The 14039-nt window shown below is 43.1% G+C and overlaps 2 protein-coding genes across 3 annotated transcripts; both read left to right on the top strand.

Moving 5' to 3' along the window:
* Positions 1-1403: 1403 nt before the first annotated feature.
* LOC101068482 (high choriolytic enzyme 2-like) lies at positions 1404-3625 on the top strand. 2 transcript variants are annotated; one of them, XM_003969610.3, is made up of 9 exons: positions 1405-1617; positions 1723-1747; positions 1834-1884; positions 1971-2102; positions 2217-2337; positions 2541-2719; positions 2975-3056; positions 3130-3251; positions 3326-3625. In XM_003969610.3, coding segments are annotated over exons 1-9 (774 nt in total). In that variant the 5' UTR covers positions 1405-1557; the 3' UTR covers positions 3328-3625. The 2 variants fall into 2 exon arrangements, with proteins under 2 accessions (XP_029702603.1, XP_003969659.1); XM_029846743.1 differs by lacking the exon at positions 3326-3625 and having other exon boundaries at positions 1404-1617; positions 3130-3271.
* Positions 3626-6846: 3221 nt separating this feature from the next.
* On the top strand, positions 6847-9463 carry LOC101063070 (high choriolytic enzyme 1-like). Its single transcript, XM_003969753.3, has 10 exons — positions 6847-6949; positions 7035-7108; positions 7218-7248; positions 7348-7398; positions 7486-7617; positions 7761-7890; positions 7986-8164; positions 8299-8380; positions 8568-8689; positions 8917-9463. The coding sequence occupies exons 2-10, from the start codon at positions 7043-7045 to the stop codon at positions 8919-8921; spliced, it is 798 nt and encodes a 265-aa protein (XP_003969802.2). The 5' UTR covers positions 6847-6949; positions 7035-7042; the 3' UTR covers positions 8922-9463.
* The last annotated feature ends 4576 nt before the right edge of the window (positions 9464-14039 follow it).

Raw genomic sequence — 14039 nt, 5'->3', positions numbered from 1 at the left:
CCTCCAACAAAAGACGAGGAAAAGGAAATGACTTCCCCAAATAGTTTTTTTAAAACCATATGTATTGAAACATATAACAGATTTATAGTATTTGCTATTTAAAATTTTCAGATTGTACTTCAGCAAACATTACATGTTAGCATGTAAGTCAATAGTTACAGAATCTTTTTTTAGCTCTGTGTGTCTGTCTGCCTGTCTGTCTGTCTGTCTGTCTGTCTGTCTGTCTGTCTGTCTGTCTGTCTGTCTGTCTGTCTGTCTGTCTGTGTCTCTGTGTATGTGTGTTCTTATATATGAACATCATAAGGGCCAAAATATACATTTCACCAGCAAACTTGAGGCATTTTGCCTCAGAGGTGTGTTTGAGGGTCCAGGGGTTTACTGTAAGTGGACAGGTGAGGGTTACAGTAAGAGGCTGAGGAATGCATTATGTCACTGAAAGGCCTTAGAAAGACAAAAGAACAGATGTGTGTGAGAACATATAAGGTGAGATGGGAATGCATTGACTGGAACATGCAGTTTTTCCACATGTCTGCATCTCACACTGTCTGTTGACATCAGAGCTCAACTGTACTTTCAGTCAGCTTTAATTACCTGGAAACATTCGCAGTAATTACAGCACGGAAACATATGGGGGAAGATCGGAAAATAACGATCAACAATTGCAAAAGTACTTTTGGGAGTATTGCTCCCACACTGAGAAGACTAAACTAAATATTGACTTTAACCCAGTCAGGCTGAATTAAAGACTGATTTGAACTTTTAATACCCCTGTTGAGTAATACGTATAATATTTTGTCCCCCGGTGATAACTCTGTGGTGTCATACAATATTTAAAAACTTCAAATGACCGCAGGGGTAAAATGTGGGAGGCAGATTTCACTGACATCATTGACCTTTGTCACTCTTTGTGTTCAGTTTCAGGGACACATGTGAGAAAGGCTGAGTTGCACGTGGTTTTTTGACAAGTTTAGGTTGACACAACAATGTGCTTCCTGGTCAACGCAATTCTCAACGCTATTTATGTTCGACGCCATCTCAGAAGAGTTTTATGTCACTAGTGTTTTTATAAAGTGTAAATATGCAGTTTTACACAAGACAAATTTATACAAACAGCTTTGTTGTTTGTTTTACATGAGTGTGTAATGTTGCACAGAATATCGTGAAGTTGCCGTGATTGTGCGTGAAACCTCAAGAACATTAATGCTTAATCATTGTCAACATCACCACCATCCACATCATCCACCAATCAGGAGCCCAGAAAGTTAGCCCTGTAAATTGCCTTCATTATTTCTCGCTGAGCACTTTGTGAGGTGCACCCTCTTAAATTCCAGACCTTGCTTGATTGACAGTTGACTGCAGATAAATACCTACACTCCCACAAAGGGGGAGTAGCATAAGGCATAAGCATATATAGCACATGGAGAGAAGCACCTGCTTCATTGAACCTCCGGGTACGACAGATACGCTCCTCACCGACCGCCACCTCTTCGTGGATGACCCTTTGATGTTCTGACTGCCAGGTCTTACTGTTCTTTCACATTCTGGGATCAGCTGAAGATGACCACCATGGTGATTCCGTTTCTTCTCCTCATCCTCGCTTTGACAGCCGTTCCTCCAGTAAGTCTGAACGTTTCTTTGGTAATTAGAGGAATTCTTCCTTCAACACCATCAGATTCTAGAATAAAAATCACCTTCAAACATTTATGAGACCTTTTGTTTCAGAGTGCAGCCCAGGATGAAATTGAAGGCAAGTTGAAAAAGAGTTGAGAAGAACTTAAGCTCTCTTTGCGACTCCTGCGTTTCTTTCTGTAAATGTGTTCTCTCTGATTCCAGACGAGTCTTCGGACGTTACCGAGATCATCGCAAAGGTTAACGAAAACATAGGTATGGCAATGATTCTTTCTCCCAGCTGTGGAGTCAGAGGTTTCCCACCATTAAAAATGAAGAAATAAGAATTTGATTGTTTGCAGAACAAGGAATTGAGCACGGCGACGTTGCCATTCCTCGAGTCAGGAATGCAGACCCCTGCACTGCCAGGGGATGCAAATGGCCTAAACGTGGAAGATATGTCTACATTCCTATAGTTATCTCCTCTTCATACTGTAAGTTGCTTCCTTGGGTCCTGAGAGTCATTGCATTTTTCTGGACAATCGATTTATTTATCTCTTAGAATGCAACCCTCCTAAATGAGACTTTTCCTGTCCACTTGTCCACAGCAACCTCGCAGCGTAACATCATCATTCGTGCCCTGTTGACTTTCCATCAACGCACCTGCATCCGCTTTGTCTGGAGGAGATGGTGGCACAGAAACTACCTGTACTTCTTCTCTGGAAGCGGGTATGATGACAGAAACCTGTTGCTTCCCTGTAAAAATTCAAAGAGATCATCCCACTGTTTTCGCTGCCCTATCAGCCAGCAAACAAAAGATCCTCGGGTTCTGTTCACCGTGTTTCTTTTCCGGGAGACAAAAGTGCAGTTCAGTGCCTGAGAAAGTTCACAGAGGGTTCAATTCCGGTAACACCGTCACTCTTGTGCGTCAGGTGTTGGTCCTACATCGGTCGCCAGAGACGAGGACAGGCGGTCTCTCTGAAGGCTCAGGGCTGCTTGTTCACCGGCACGGTGCAGCACGAAGTTCTCCACGCGCTCGGCTTCCACCATGAACAGGCCCGCTCTGACAGGGACACCTATATCACCATTCTCACCCAGAACATTCAGCCAGGTCAGCTCTTTTCAGTTTACAGTTTTATAAACAGCACCTTCAGAGGTTTTCCAGTAGAGTCTAGAATTAGTCTGAACACTGCTAAGTCCCAAGTAATGCCATCTGTTACCTCTGATGACAGAAGAGGGACAGATTCGGTATCACAGCTGATGCTCCAGCACATCACAGATGGCTCCTCTTTCACCTGTTACTATAAAAAAAAAGATGGGCCCACTGAAGGGAAATAACATTTGAACTGTTTTCTGTCCTGCCCAGGAGCAATTGGAAACTTTGCCAAGGTGCAGACGAACAACTTGGGTACTCCCTATGACTACAACTCTGTCATGCATTACAGCAAGTGAGCGCGGATCACATTTGTTCACGGGTGAACACAAACGAACAAACTAACCACGTCAACCTCTCTCAACAAGGTACGCCTTCTCCAGGAATGGCCAGCCGACTCTCATCGCTAAGCCCAACCCAAACCAAGTCCTGGGATCCCGGGCCATGAGCACCAATGACGTCGCGCGCGTCAACAGACTCTACCAATGCTGTGAGTCAATCACCTATTAATCAAATAGATCTCGTGATCCATCCAGCTAAAGAAAGCTCTTCTTTTGTCCCCAGGAGGGATATCTGGAAATGTCACGTCTGATGAGTTTTGCAACAAAAACGTTACCAGGAGATGACAAAAAATCGATTTAAATATTACCCGACTCTTTACTGTCTGCTTATTCTTTATCATGTTCTGTTTTGCATGTGTTTCTCTTCAGGTTTATGGGGATGTCTCTAAAGATAAAGCTTTGACTAGAATGTAACCATCTTCCAATGGGCTGAATTTCTCCCTCTGTTCGTCTTTCTTTTGATGCTTCATGGGGTTTTGTTTTCCTGATAAGACATTTAAATCAATAAAATAAGCAACAAATGTTTGACTTTAAGCTTTCATATCCAAAAGGAACCAACAGTGGTCGGGTACAGGGCACTCGGGGTTAAACCGAACCCCGGTCAAGGAAGCATTTCAACACTTCCTCAACCAAATAAATTCAGAAAAGAGAAACCATTCAAGAAGCAAAGGGAGAAAATGGAATTTTAATGAAACACCCGTTTGATCATTCTATCTTTGTCTGACAGCCTGGTGAAGAACACAGAACAGTACAGAATGATAGCATGGATCAAAGTTAATGAGCAAAGTTAAAACATTTTGGACTTTAAGGACACCTACCAACGAGCAAAATCCATTACTATTAATTTTGTGGGAACGCTCACCTGTCAAACACTTGTGGGTTCTTCACACATCTTAATGTGATGGTAGTTTTGTCATGGCTACTTGGCTCTGAATGACCACAACATAAACGGGGAGACCACGCACTTTTAAGGATTTTAACAAAAAGGGATTTTTTGAATAAGTAAAGTGAAAAGTCAGTGGTGAAAGTGAAAGCATGAGGTGCAACAGGTTATAACAAAATCCAACGAGGGTAAACCCAACAAGGCTTTAGCAACGGGACTGGCACTCTCAAGTGGACGCGTTGGGCAGGGTTCCCGAACACGGGTTTAAGCCATCACCTGGCTCATCAGGTTAATGAGCCACACCTGGAGTGGTGGCCTCCCAAACAGCTCCATCTGCAGGTCAAACACAACACCAGACCAAGCGCAGCCAGACACCATTTCCAAATATTAAACCCAGACGTGAGGCCACCTAGTGAACCGTCACAGTTTGCTCTGATTAAAGCCCTGCACTGATGTGGTAGGATCACTGTGATTATGTGGTTAATGAGTATAAAATACTGTAGTGTGGGCCTATTCTTGTGCATGCCACATGTGGAGGGCAAGAATTTGCATTCCACCTGCAAAGTGAGGACACTTTTGTGAAGCAGGGACATTTTGGGTGGTCCGTACAATTTTAAAGGACTGTTTAAAGGGTTGACTAGAATTCAAGAATCACAGTTTGGGGCCTGGAAGCGTCAACTAGGGCCCTCACAGAGGGAAAAGTCAGAATTCATGTGCCAGACCTTCATCAAACCCCAAAAAGAGAAGAATAAAACTCGAGACATCAGATGGTGATGAAGAGAACAGCATCATCATCACAGAAACGTGCTCCTGTACTTCAGAATCGACAGGCTCAGATAAACAAAAGGGTCTATTTTCATCAAAACTGTCTCAGAGTAGTAAAGGCAAGAGTGTTCAGACGGGATCTGAAAGATCATCTGACAATGTTAGAGGAATAAATCAAAACTGTCCATCTGGAACTGGAACAACCAGCACAATGGCAGCCAGAGTGATTTTTTAACCTTTAAAATGCATATACATCCAACCTGCTGCTGTTACCTCCAACAGGAGGAAAACAAAGGCCACCAAAGGACAAACAAGAACTAAAGAACTCCCAAAAGTAATTAAAAACTAGGGGCATCCCAAACTATGGTTTCTCAGAATATGGATCATCATCTGCAGTCGGGTTTCAGACTGAGCTAAAGAAAGGATGAAATTGTATTGAAACTATGATTCTAGAAGGGCTTAGGGACCAGTTCATACCAGATCTGTACTGCAGCTGGAAAACATGTCGCAGTCACTGGACTGGTACAAGGTAGGAGAATCAAGAAGGGTTTGGCTTTTGGTCCCTTCAGTTGTGTCAACTTCATGGGTGAGTGACAGCTAAATCTGTCATATAAAATCTTTCATAGTGCATGACACAATAAAACAAAAAAACATTGCATGCCTAAAGCAAAAACAACAGCTCCACCTGATGCGGTAGGTTCTTGCAATATTCATAGTCACCGCTAGGTGGTAACAAACGCAAAACGCCTGACCTATACTGTAGTTTATGTGTATTTTAACAATTATATTTATGGTTACTGAATGAGAACTTAATTTACTGTGAGTTATCGATCAAACATGTTGTGAAACAAAACAAGAAAAGAGATTTGAGTTGATAAAGTTCTGCATACATTCACCAAAGAAAAATGAATGGGGAAGAAATGGAATTTGAATTTGATGCCAACATATAACAACAGGAATGCGATCTTAGTCACACACAGCAGAGCTTAGGGTGTTTATTCAAAAGCTCCTTTGTACAAATGAATCAGGAAATAGGAAATGACAGCCATTTCCAGCAAGCACATTTAAAATAATCTGGATGACATGACAACCAAAACCAAAACAATAGCATGGGATGATTTTAGTAATAAAAGGGATTTTTTTCAGAGCCAGATATGTCTAATAAAAAATATCCACATCAATGTGTCGATAAACCTTACAAGCCTCACCTAACACGGGGGTCGTTAAACTAGTCCCCCGATGCCTGAAAGCCAGCAGGGTTTTCTGAACACAGCGGGGTCCCAGTGTCCTTGGTGGAAGCAGTTGTCTCTCCTGGCAGGACAGGAATCCCTGCTGAAACATCGGCCTCACCGGACGGTGCAGGTACAGATGGTGTATCCGGAGAAAGACACATCGACGTTCACAAGCCAGAAACTCCTAAAATTACTGTTCCAAAAGAATAATAACAATATACCGGTAATGAAATTTGATGCACAGTGATGAAAACTATATTAAAATTATTCGGTTCAGGATTTCTCAGGTGCCTGGGAAAATATCAGAACCCGAATTTATTTCTGGAGTCCGAACTGAAGAGAAAAACTATTAATTTTCGTTACGTTACAATATTTCTCGGTTGCCAGTTGGTGGATTCTAAAAAATGCTGCAGCAATGTTAGAAAGTTTATCAAGTAATATATGGCTCTAAAGCTTGTTTTTATTAGCATGGGGCTGGTCTGTTGCCCTGATGTGAAGGAATTTATGTTTCGTTTTGGTTTCCCCGAAGGACTTGCTTAGCCTGATCTACTTCTGTATTCCGGATCACTTTTGACCTCAATGTTAATCCTATCATCTGTACGGCCCAAACCTCAAAACGAGAAGCATACCAGAGCACTACTGGGTCAAAACCAAGACTGTTGGCAAAAACAAGGGAGGCCGCTTGTTAATCTGGGAACAAATGTGAAATATACTGCCTCAGCATCGGAGGTTGATGTCACTCTGAGGACGCTCTGATTTTAAAGATGCAGTTTGGCCTCAGCTATGCGAGGAATATTTGTCTCTGTGTGACACGTGCTGCTTGGAATTAGAGCCAGTTTTTCTGCTTGGAGAGCTTTTATTTGACAGCCGACGATGATGAAACTGCAGCTCCACCCTGTGTGAGCAGCCTATAAAAACGTGGAGACAAACAACTGTTCCATCAGGCATCAGAATACAGATGCGAGAGGTAAACACCCATCCTGACCTTTGCTTCCAGAACCACTTTGTCTTTTCCTTGGTGTTAAGGTTCCTGCTGTTCTCTTACAATTTAGATCTGAAGATGACCACCATCATGACCCCGATGGTCCTCTTCCTGCTCTTCCTCTCTTTGACAGCCATCCCTCCAGTAAGTCTGACATCTAGTTGTTTTTTGTTTGTTTGTTTTGGATAGTAAATTGTTTAATATTTCAGCCAACACTCAAAATAAAATGTAAAACTGTGCTGTTCTGTTAAAGAGCGCAGCTCAAGAGAAACTTGGAGATGATGGTAATATTGAAGATTCATTTGGTTTACGTCTTACAGGAGACTATTTTTATTACATTTTACAATTTGTTTACTCAATCTTCTGATTTCTGTTTGACCCAGACGAGTCTGTTGACATCTCTGCCATCATCTCCGAAGCCAACAAGAACATTAGTAAGTTCTACATGCTTTGACTTCAAAGGGCAACATCAGGTTTCATGTCTGAAAAAGTTGTGAGAATGTTTGTTGGTTGCCGAGCAGCAGCAGGTATCGAAGACGGCGATGTTGCCCCACCGAGAAAAAGGAACGCGAGTCCCTGCACATCCAGAGGCTGCAAGTGGAGAACATCTCGAGGTTACGTCCGGATCCCCTACGTTATCTCCTCTTCATACTGTGAGTATGGGGAGCATGTTGTTTTGGGGGGAAGTTTGACTCATTTATTCTTATTTTTGTGAAGTAGAATACTTTAAACGCCACATGTAGCAGTAGTAGTAGGAGCCTGTGAGCTGAACATGTTTTATGGTTTGTGTGAGCAGCCAGCAGAGAGCGCAGCACCATTATTGGGGCCATGAACATTTTCAACCGCTACACGTGTGTCCGATTCTTCCAGAGGAGGTGGTGGCACTTCTTCTACCGGGACTACATCTACTTTACCTCACGAAATGGGTGATCACACGCACACACGCACACACACACACACACACACACACACACACACACACACACAATATTAACTGGCTGAAATTCTTTTGGGGGGGTAGATGTTGGTCCTACATTGGTCGTCAGGGGGGGAGGCAGTACATCTCCCTGCAGCGCCCCGGTTGTGTGAGCTCAGGGGTGGCGCATCATGAAATTCTCCACGCTCTGGGCTTCCACCATGAGCAATCCCGCTCTGACAGAGATAGATTCGTGACCATCAACTACGCCAACATTCAGCCAGGTGAACTAAAGCACTAAATGTCTGATTAACTTCCTCAGCATGACAGTAAAAATAGACTGACTTGTGTTTCATTTGTTGTGGACTTGATTTGACTGAAAACAAAAGTGTTTAATTTGTTTTTTTCTGTTTTGCAGGAAGACAGAGCAACTTCAGAAAAGTGCAAACAAACAACTTGGGCACTAGCTATAACTACCGCTCGGTCATGCATTACAGGAAGTAAGTGTGTGTCTGTGTGTGCGTGCACCGGTGTGTTGTATTGTGTCTGTACAATCCTCCATTTTATGCTTGTTGTTACAGCAGGCAAACAAGAGTTTTGATCAAATTATATCTGGTGAATGAGTTATTGGGTCCTAAAGAGAGTTGGCAAGAGAATGAACTAACCAAGTCAACTTTGGTTGTCAAGGACTTCTTTCTCCAGAAATGGCCTGCCAACTGTTGTTGCTAAGGGCAATCCAAATCAGATCCTTGGATCCTCATTCATCACGTATTCTGACATCATCCGTGTGAGACGGCTGTATGGATGCAGTGAGTGAAAAGCACATTTAAATTTTCTGAGTTGCTGTTGCTGCTTAGCAACAGATCAGCTGAATGTCATCTTATTTTTAGGGCATATAACGAAACCTTTCAATAAACTGACTTACATGATCATTCCAAGTTTCAATGTCACATTCTGCGTAATAAATAGAATTTCAGCCCATGTACCTGCACTTAATAAATAAAATCACACTGACTGATCATCTGTCCCCATCCAGGATGAAGAAATCCACCAATGGAACTCGTCCCAGCTCATACTGATCAAAAAAGGCCTCAATGTGTTTGACCATGATTATTTGCCGGCTAATCAATAGTCCTTACTTGTTGGTTTCAGACTTTTAGGTGATGTTTTCTTTGTACTCTCATGACCTGCAACAAGAGACATTAAACTTACTTAAATCATGCAGAAAAATGCATTAAAGTCCAAAAAAGGTCCCTAAATTTAAAGCTGACGCCCTGCCATCCAACATTAAAATAGTTATGTGCCATCATAAAACTGATTAAGTAATGATAAAGTTGTGAGACAGTAAAGGTCAACCCTAACCCTGTAGCAAAAAGCTTCATAGGTAAACCTAAAATTAACATTTGATTTATTGTGGATAACAATGGATAAAGTTTGACATTCCCCAATCATTCTTTTAGATCATTTGGATCAAATCCAGTCGTCTGTGCTTATTTGGTGGCATGTGTTTTTCTTTTGCTTTACTAAATCAGTTTCTTCTCCTGATTACTGTTTGAATCTATTGATTAAAAAAAGCAGCTGCATTTTTTTGTTGTATTTCTTATTTCACCCAAAAAAACAAGATGGGATTTCTACACCAGGACTGTGCACTACTACAAATCTATGCATAAAAAAGAAATTATGAGTCTAAATATGAAACAGAAAGCAGAATGTTAAAAATATTAAGAACATGGATAAAACACTCAGTCATGATGCGGCTTCCATATTTGAAGGGATTGATGAAATCTGGGGGAAGATAGATAAAATAAGTCAGATCAGATGAAATCAGAGAAAGGACAGTTGAAATCAGAGGTAGGTAAGATAAAATCTTTTACGATATGGGTTTTAGAGAGGACCCGAGAGCAGACCAGAACACTGTGGTAAGAGGGTCCAAATGAGTTTTATTACGGGAGGGCAACACAAAGACAAACAGTCCTCCTGGACTGCAGGTAGCTCAGGAGTAGGATCTGCACTTCATGGGGTCCAACGGAGAGTCCTCAGACCAGAAGCAGTCCTCCGGGACTGCAGAGAACCCAGGAACCGGGTGCGGCACGCTCACCGGTCCAGCAGAACGGCATGGAGACCTTGACCATTTTCAACCGCTACACGTGTGTCCGATTCTTCCCGGATCTGGATCCCGAGGATGTGGTGGCACTGGTTCTTCTACCGGGACTCTATCTGCTTTACCTCACGAAATGGGTGATGTGAGACACACACACACACACACACACACACACACACACACACACACACACACACACACACACACACACACACACACACACACACACACACACATGCCAAATTCACTGCTTATGCTGTTTGTTGGTCAGGTGTGGTTCCTCCATTGGCCGTCAGGGGGGGAGGCAGTACATCTCCCTGCAGCGCCCCGGTTATGTGAAATCAGGAGTGGTGCATCATGAAATTCTCCACGCTCTGGGCTTCCACCATGAGCAATCCCACTCTGACAGAGATAAATACGTGACCATCAATTACACCAACATTCAGCCAGGTGAGCTAAAGCAGTAAATGTCTGATTACCATGGCCCCAGGCACCTCAGCATACCTCTATAACAGTCTTGATTTAGAGTGGCTGAGAACACACAAAGGTCAAGATAAACTCGCCTAAGTATATTTGTTTTTTCCTGTTCTGTGCAGGAAAAGAGAAGAACTTCAGAAAGGTGCAAACAAACAACTCGTACACTGACTATACCGCTCCGTCATGCACTACGGGGAGTAAGTGTGTGTCTGTGTGTGCGTGCACCGGTGTGTTGTATTGTGTCTGTACAATCCTCCATTTAATGCCTGGCTGTTACAGCAGGCAAACAAGAGTTTTGATCAAAGTAAATCTGGTGAATGACTTATTGGGTCCTAAAGAGATTTGGCAAGAGAATTAACTAACCAAGTCAACTTTGGTTTTCAAGTAATTTTTCTCCAGAAATGGCCAGCCAACTATTGTTGCTAAGGGCAGGCCAAATCAGAAATTTGGATCCTCATTCATCACGTATACTGACATCATCCGTGTGAGACGGCTGTACGGATGCAGTGAGGGAAAAGCACATTTTAACTTTATGAGCTACCTTTAACAGAATATTTTCACACATCTGTCTGTCATCCATCCCTTTCCTGAATTTATTAAATTTAATTTCACAAACATGGCCAGACCAACTGGAGGAAGTTCTTGGTTTAGAGTTTCTAGCATTTTAACTTAGCTTGATCCATTTGAGTTACTGTAGCTGCTTAGCAACAGATTAGCTGATTTCTAGCTTCTTTTACACTTACAATACAACCTTTCAATAAAACATCTTACTTAAATTAACAATCTACATTATTCAATCCCAGTTCATGTCAAAATAAATGCACAAATTACAAATGCACAAGCAGATAAATGTTTGTGGCCACTGTTTTGTGCTCAAACCATAGAGACAAAGACGATATCCTGATATTACTAAAGAACAAACACGATCATTCCAAGTTTCAATGTCACATTCTGCATAATAAATAGAATTTCAGCCCATGTACCTGCACTTAATGAATAAAATCACACTGACTGATCATCTGTCCCCATCCAGAATGAAGAAATCCACCAATGGAACTCATCACAGCTCATACTGATCAAAAAAGGCCTCAATGTGTTTGACCATGATTATTTGCCGGCTATATGAATAGTCCTTACTTGTTGGTTTCAGACTTCTAAGTGATGTTTTCTTTGTACTTTCAGGATCTGCAACAAGTGTCACAGCTCCATTCCCCCAGATCCCTCCTCTCCCTGCCTCTGCTCCACTCTCCTCCGCCTCTGCTCCACTCCACCTCCCTCTGCTCCACTCCACCTCCCTCTGCTCCACTCCACCTCCCTCTGCTCCACCCTCCCTCCCTCTGCTCCACTCTCCCTCCCTCTGCTCCACTCTCCCTGCCTCTGCTCCACTCTACCTGCCTCTGCTCCACTCTACCTGCCAGCCACTCCCACCCCATCAGCTCAACTCCACTCACCTGCGAGCACAGCTGCAGCTTATTCCCAATCAGCCCGGTTTATAAGCCTCCCCTGCACTCTCAGTCCTTCCCAGATTGTTCTTCAGCATTTCCATGCAAGACTCTCCAGCACTTCTTACCTGCCTGACCTCCTGGTGCTGAACCTGCCTGCCTCTGACCTGCCTGCACCGCCTGTCTCCCGGTAAACTCACCAGCCTTCCGTCCCTGACCACGACTTCTGCCTCAGTGTTTCTGGTTCCGGTCTGCTCACATTGTCCTGACTTCTCCACCTGGTCCCGACTTTGCTGCTGCTCATCCCCAGTCTGCTCTGCTGCATCATTGGCCTCATCTCCTGTAAGCCCCTCCCTGTCACTCCTGCCCGCTGTAAACGGAACTGTACGGTTCCGAGGGTTCACGTCCTCCCCCTCGGTTCCGCATTCTGGCTCAGCTCAACCCAATCCCCGAGCCTGAAACCCATAGACTTTGTGTGGGCCCTGAGCATGAAGAACAGACTGTTTCCTCGTCTGCCTGAGTTCCTGTTTGCCCGTGTACTAATAAAGGTCATTACCAACGGTCCCAGCTTTCCAGAGTGCTGCTTTTGGGTCCCAATTACACCCGTCACAACAAGAAACATTAAACTTACTTAAATCATGCAGAAAAATACATGTAATATCTGATTAAAGCCCCAAAAGTCCCTCAATTTAAAGCTGACGCCCTGCCATCCAACATTAAAATAGTTATGATGGCACATAAGTATTTTAAGCTTAACCTAAAAAAGAATGTTTGACTTAATGTGGATAACAATGGATAAAGTCTGACATTCCCCAATCATTCTGTTTGATCATTTGGATCAAATCCACTCTTGTGCTTATTTGATTGTGTGTGGGTTTTCTTTATTTGTTTTTTAAACCTGTTTCTTCTGCTGATTAGTTTGAATCAATTTTTTTATTATTGTTGTATTCCTTATTTCCACCCAAAATGAGATGGCATTTCTACACCAGAACTGTGCAGTACTTTTACTCTCTGCTTAACATTTAAATGATGAGTTTAAACATGAAAAATAAAGCAGGATGTTAAAAATATAAAGGCAGGTAACATGAAATCAGAGGCATGTGGGTCACCCGGTGATTTTAGGAGCAGATGAGGTCTGGTCAGGTGGAGAATGACAGGGGTGCGGTGGCCGTAATAAATGAAGAGGTGTGTGAAGGCAGGAAATGAGGCGCTTTACTGGTTATGCTGGGACAAAAAGGATAGTTGGACTCGTGTTTGTCTGGACGAGCATTGCCAATAATTGTCCACAGAGACACAATGTGTGAGCCTCTGATGCTCCTGAGCGTCAGCATCGCCTTTATCAGCAATAATTAGTGAGAAGATCATCTGCTACAGATACAAGTGCAGCTTCACAATACACTCACACACACGCACTCACAATCAGCTCTGCTACAGAAGAGACAAGGCAGCAAGCGGGGTCGGAGGTTTTCCTATAAAAGTTGATGGAGATCATTAGCAACACGGAGCAACATGTCAAAAAAATGCCACTGCCGCAGAAGAAATGGCGAGAAGAGGTGGAAGCTGCAAAATTAGCCCTGATAGTCCGAGACAAGGAGACAAGAGTCTGAAGCAGTCACGTCCCATTCAAGCACTGGATATCAACAATATCTTACTGAAGAATAAAAGATGAGCTAAAGTGTCAACGACTGAACACAAGCTGATCAGGAAATGACCCTTTCTGCTCCACATGGACGTAACAGGCTGCCACAGTTTGTCTCCCGTCAATTATTCATCCCGTCCATGTGCGCTGGGAGGAACATTTCACTCACTTTCCTTCCTGTTTTTAACTGAATGTGTCTGAGTTGTCCTGAGTGATGCTTTTTGGTTTTAATGAGGGAGATATTTATCTCTGCATTGAAACCGATTTGCCTCCCTGCAGCCATAAATCCAGAACTTTGCTATAATTAAGAAGGACCCGCACACTACACTCCCGTTCCTCCACAGAAGGATTCATTGTGCAGGTGGTTATTATTTTTAACCATCAAAGGTTTGAGGTTGTTTTCAGGCAGGTTGCAGAGGCCTCTGCCACTGTGGGCTGCCCTACTTTCAACATGCGGCATCTTTATGGAGCAACATGCTGAACTAAATATAGCTGCGCTG

This window comes from Takifugu rubripes, chromosome 13, assembly GCF_901000725.2.
Source record: "Takifugu rubripes chromosome 13, fTakRub1.2, whole genome shotgun sequence".
NCBI lineage: Eukaryota > Metazoa > Chordata > Actinopteri > Tetraodontiformes > Tetraodontidae > Takifugu > Takifugu rubripes.
This window is presented reverse-complemented; position numbering and strand designations above follow the sequence as displayed.

Excerpts from the sequence above, each read along its gene's own strand:
- LOC101063070 (XM_003969753.3), top strand. The coding sequence starts at position 7,043 with ATGACCACCATCATGACCCCGATGGTCCTCTTCCTGCTCTTCCTCTCT. Across the intron at positions 7,109-7,217 it reads CTTTGACAGCCATCCCTCCA|AGCGCAGCTCAAGAGAAACT; the intron begins GTAAGTCTGACA and ends GTTCTGTTAAAG. Across the intron at positions 7,618-7,760 it reads CGTTATCTCCTCTTCATACT|CCAGCAGAGAGCGCAGCACC; the intron begins GTGAGTATGGGG and ends TTGTGTGAGCAG.
- LOC101068482 (XM_029846743.1), top strand. The coding sequence starts at position 1,558 with ATGACCACCATGGTGATTCCGTTTCTTCTCCTCATCCTCGCTTTGACA. Across the intron at positions 1,885-1,970 it reads AAAGGTTAACGAAAACATAG|AACAAGGAATTGAGCACGGC; the intron begins GTATGGCAATGA and ends GATTGTTTGCAG. Across the intron at positions 3,057-3,129 it reads TCTGTCATGCATTACAGCAA|GTACGCCTTCTCCAGGAATG; the intron begins GTGAGCGCGGAT and ends TCTCTCAACAAG.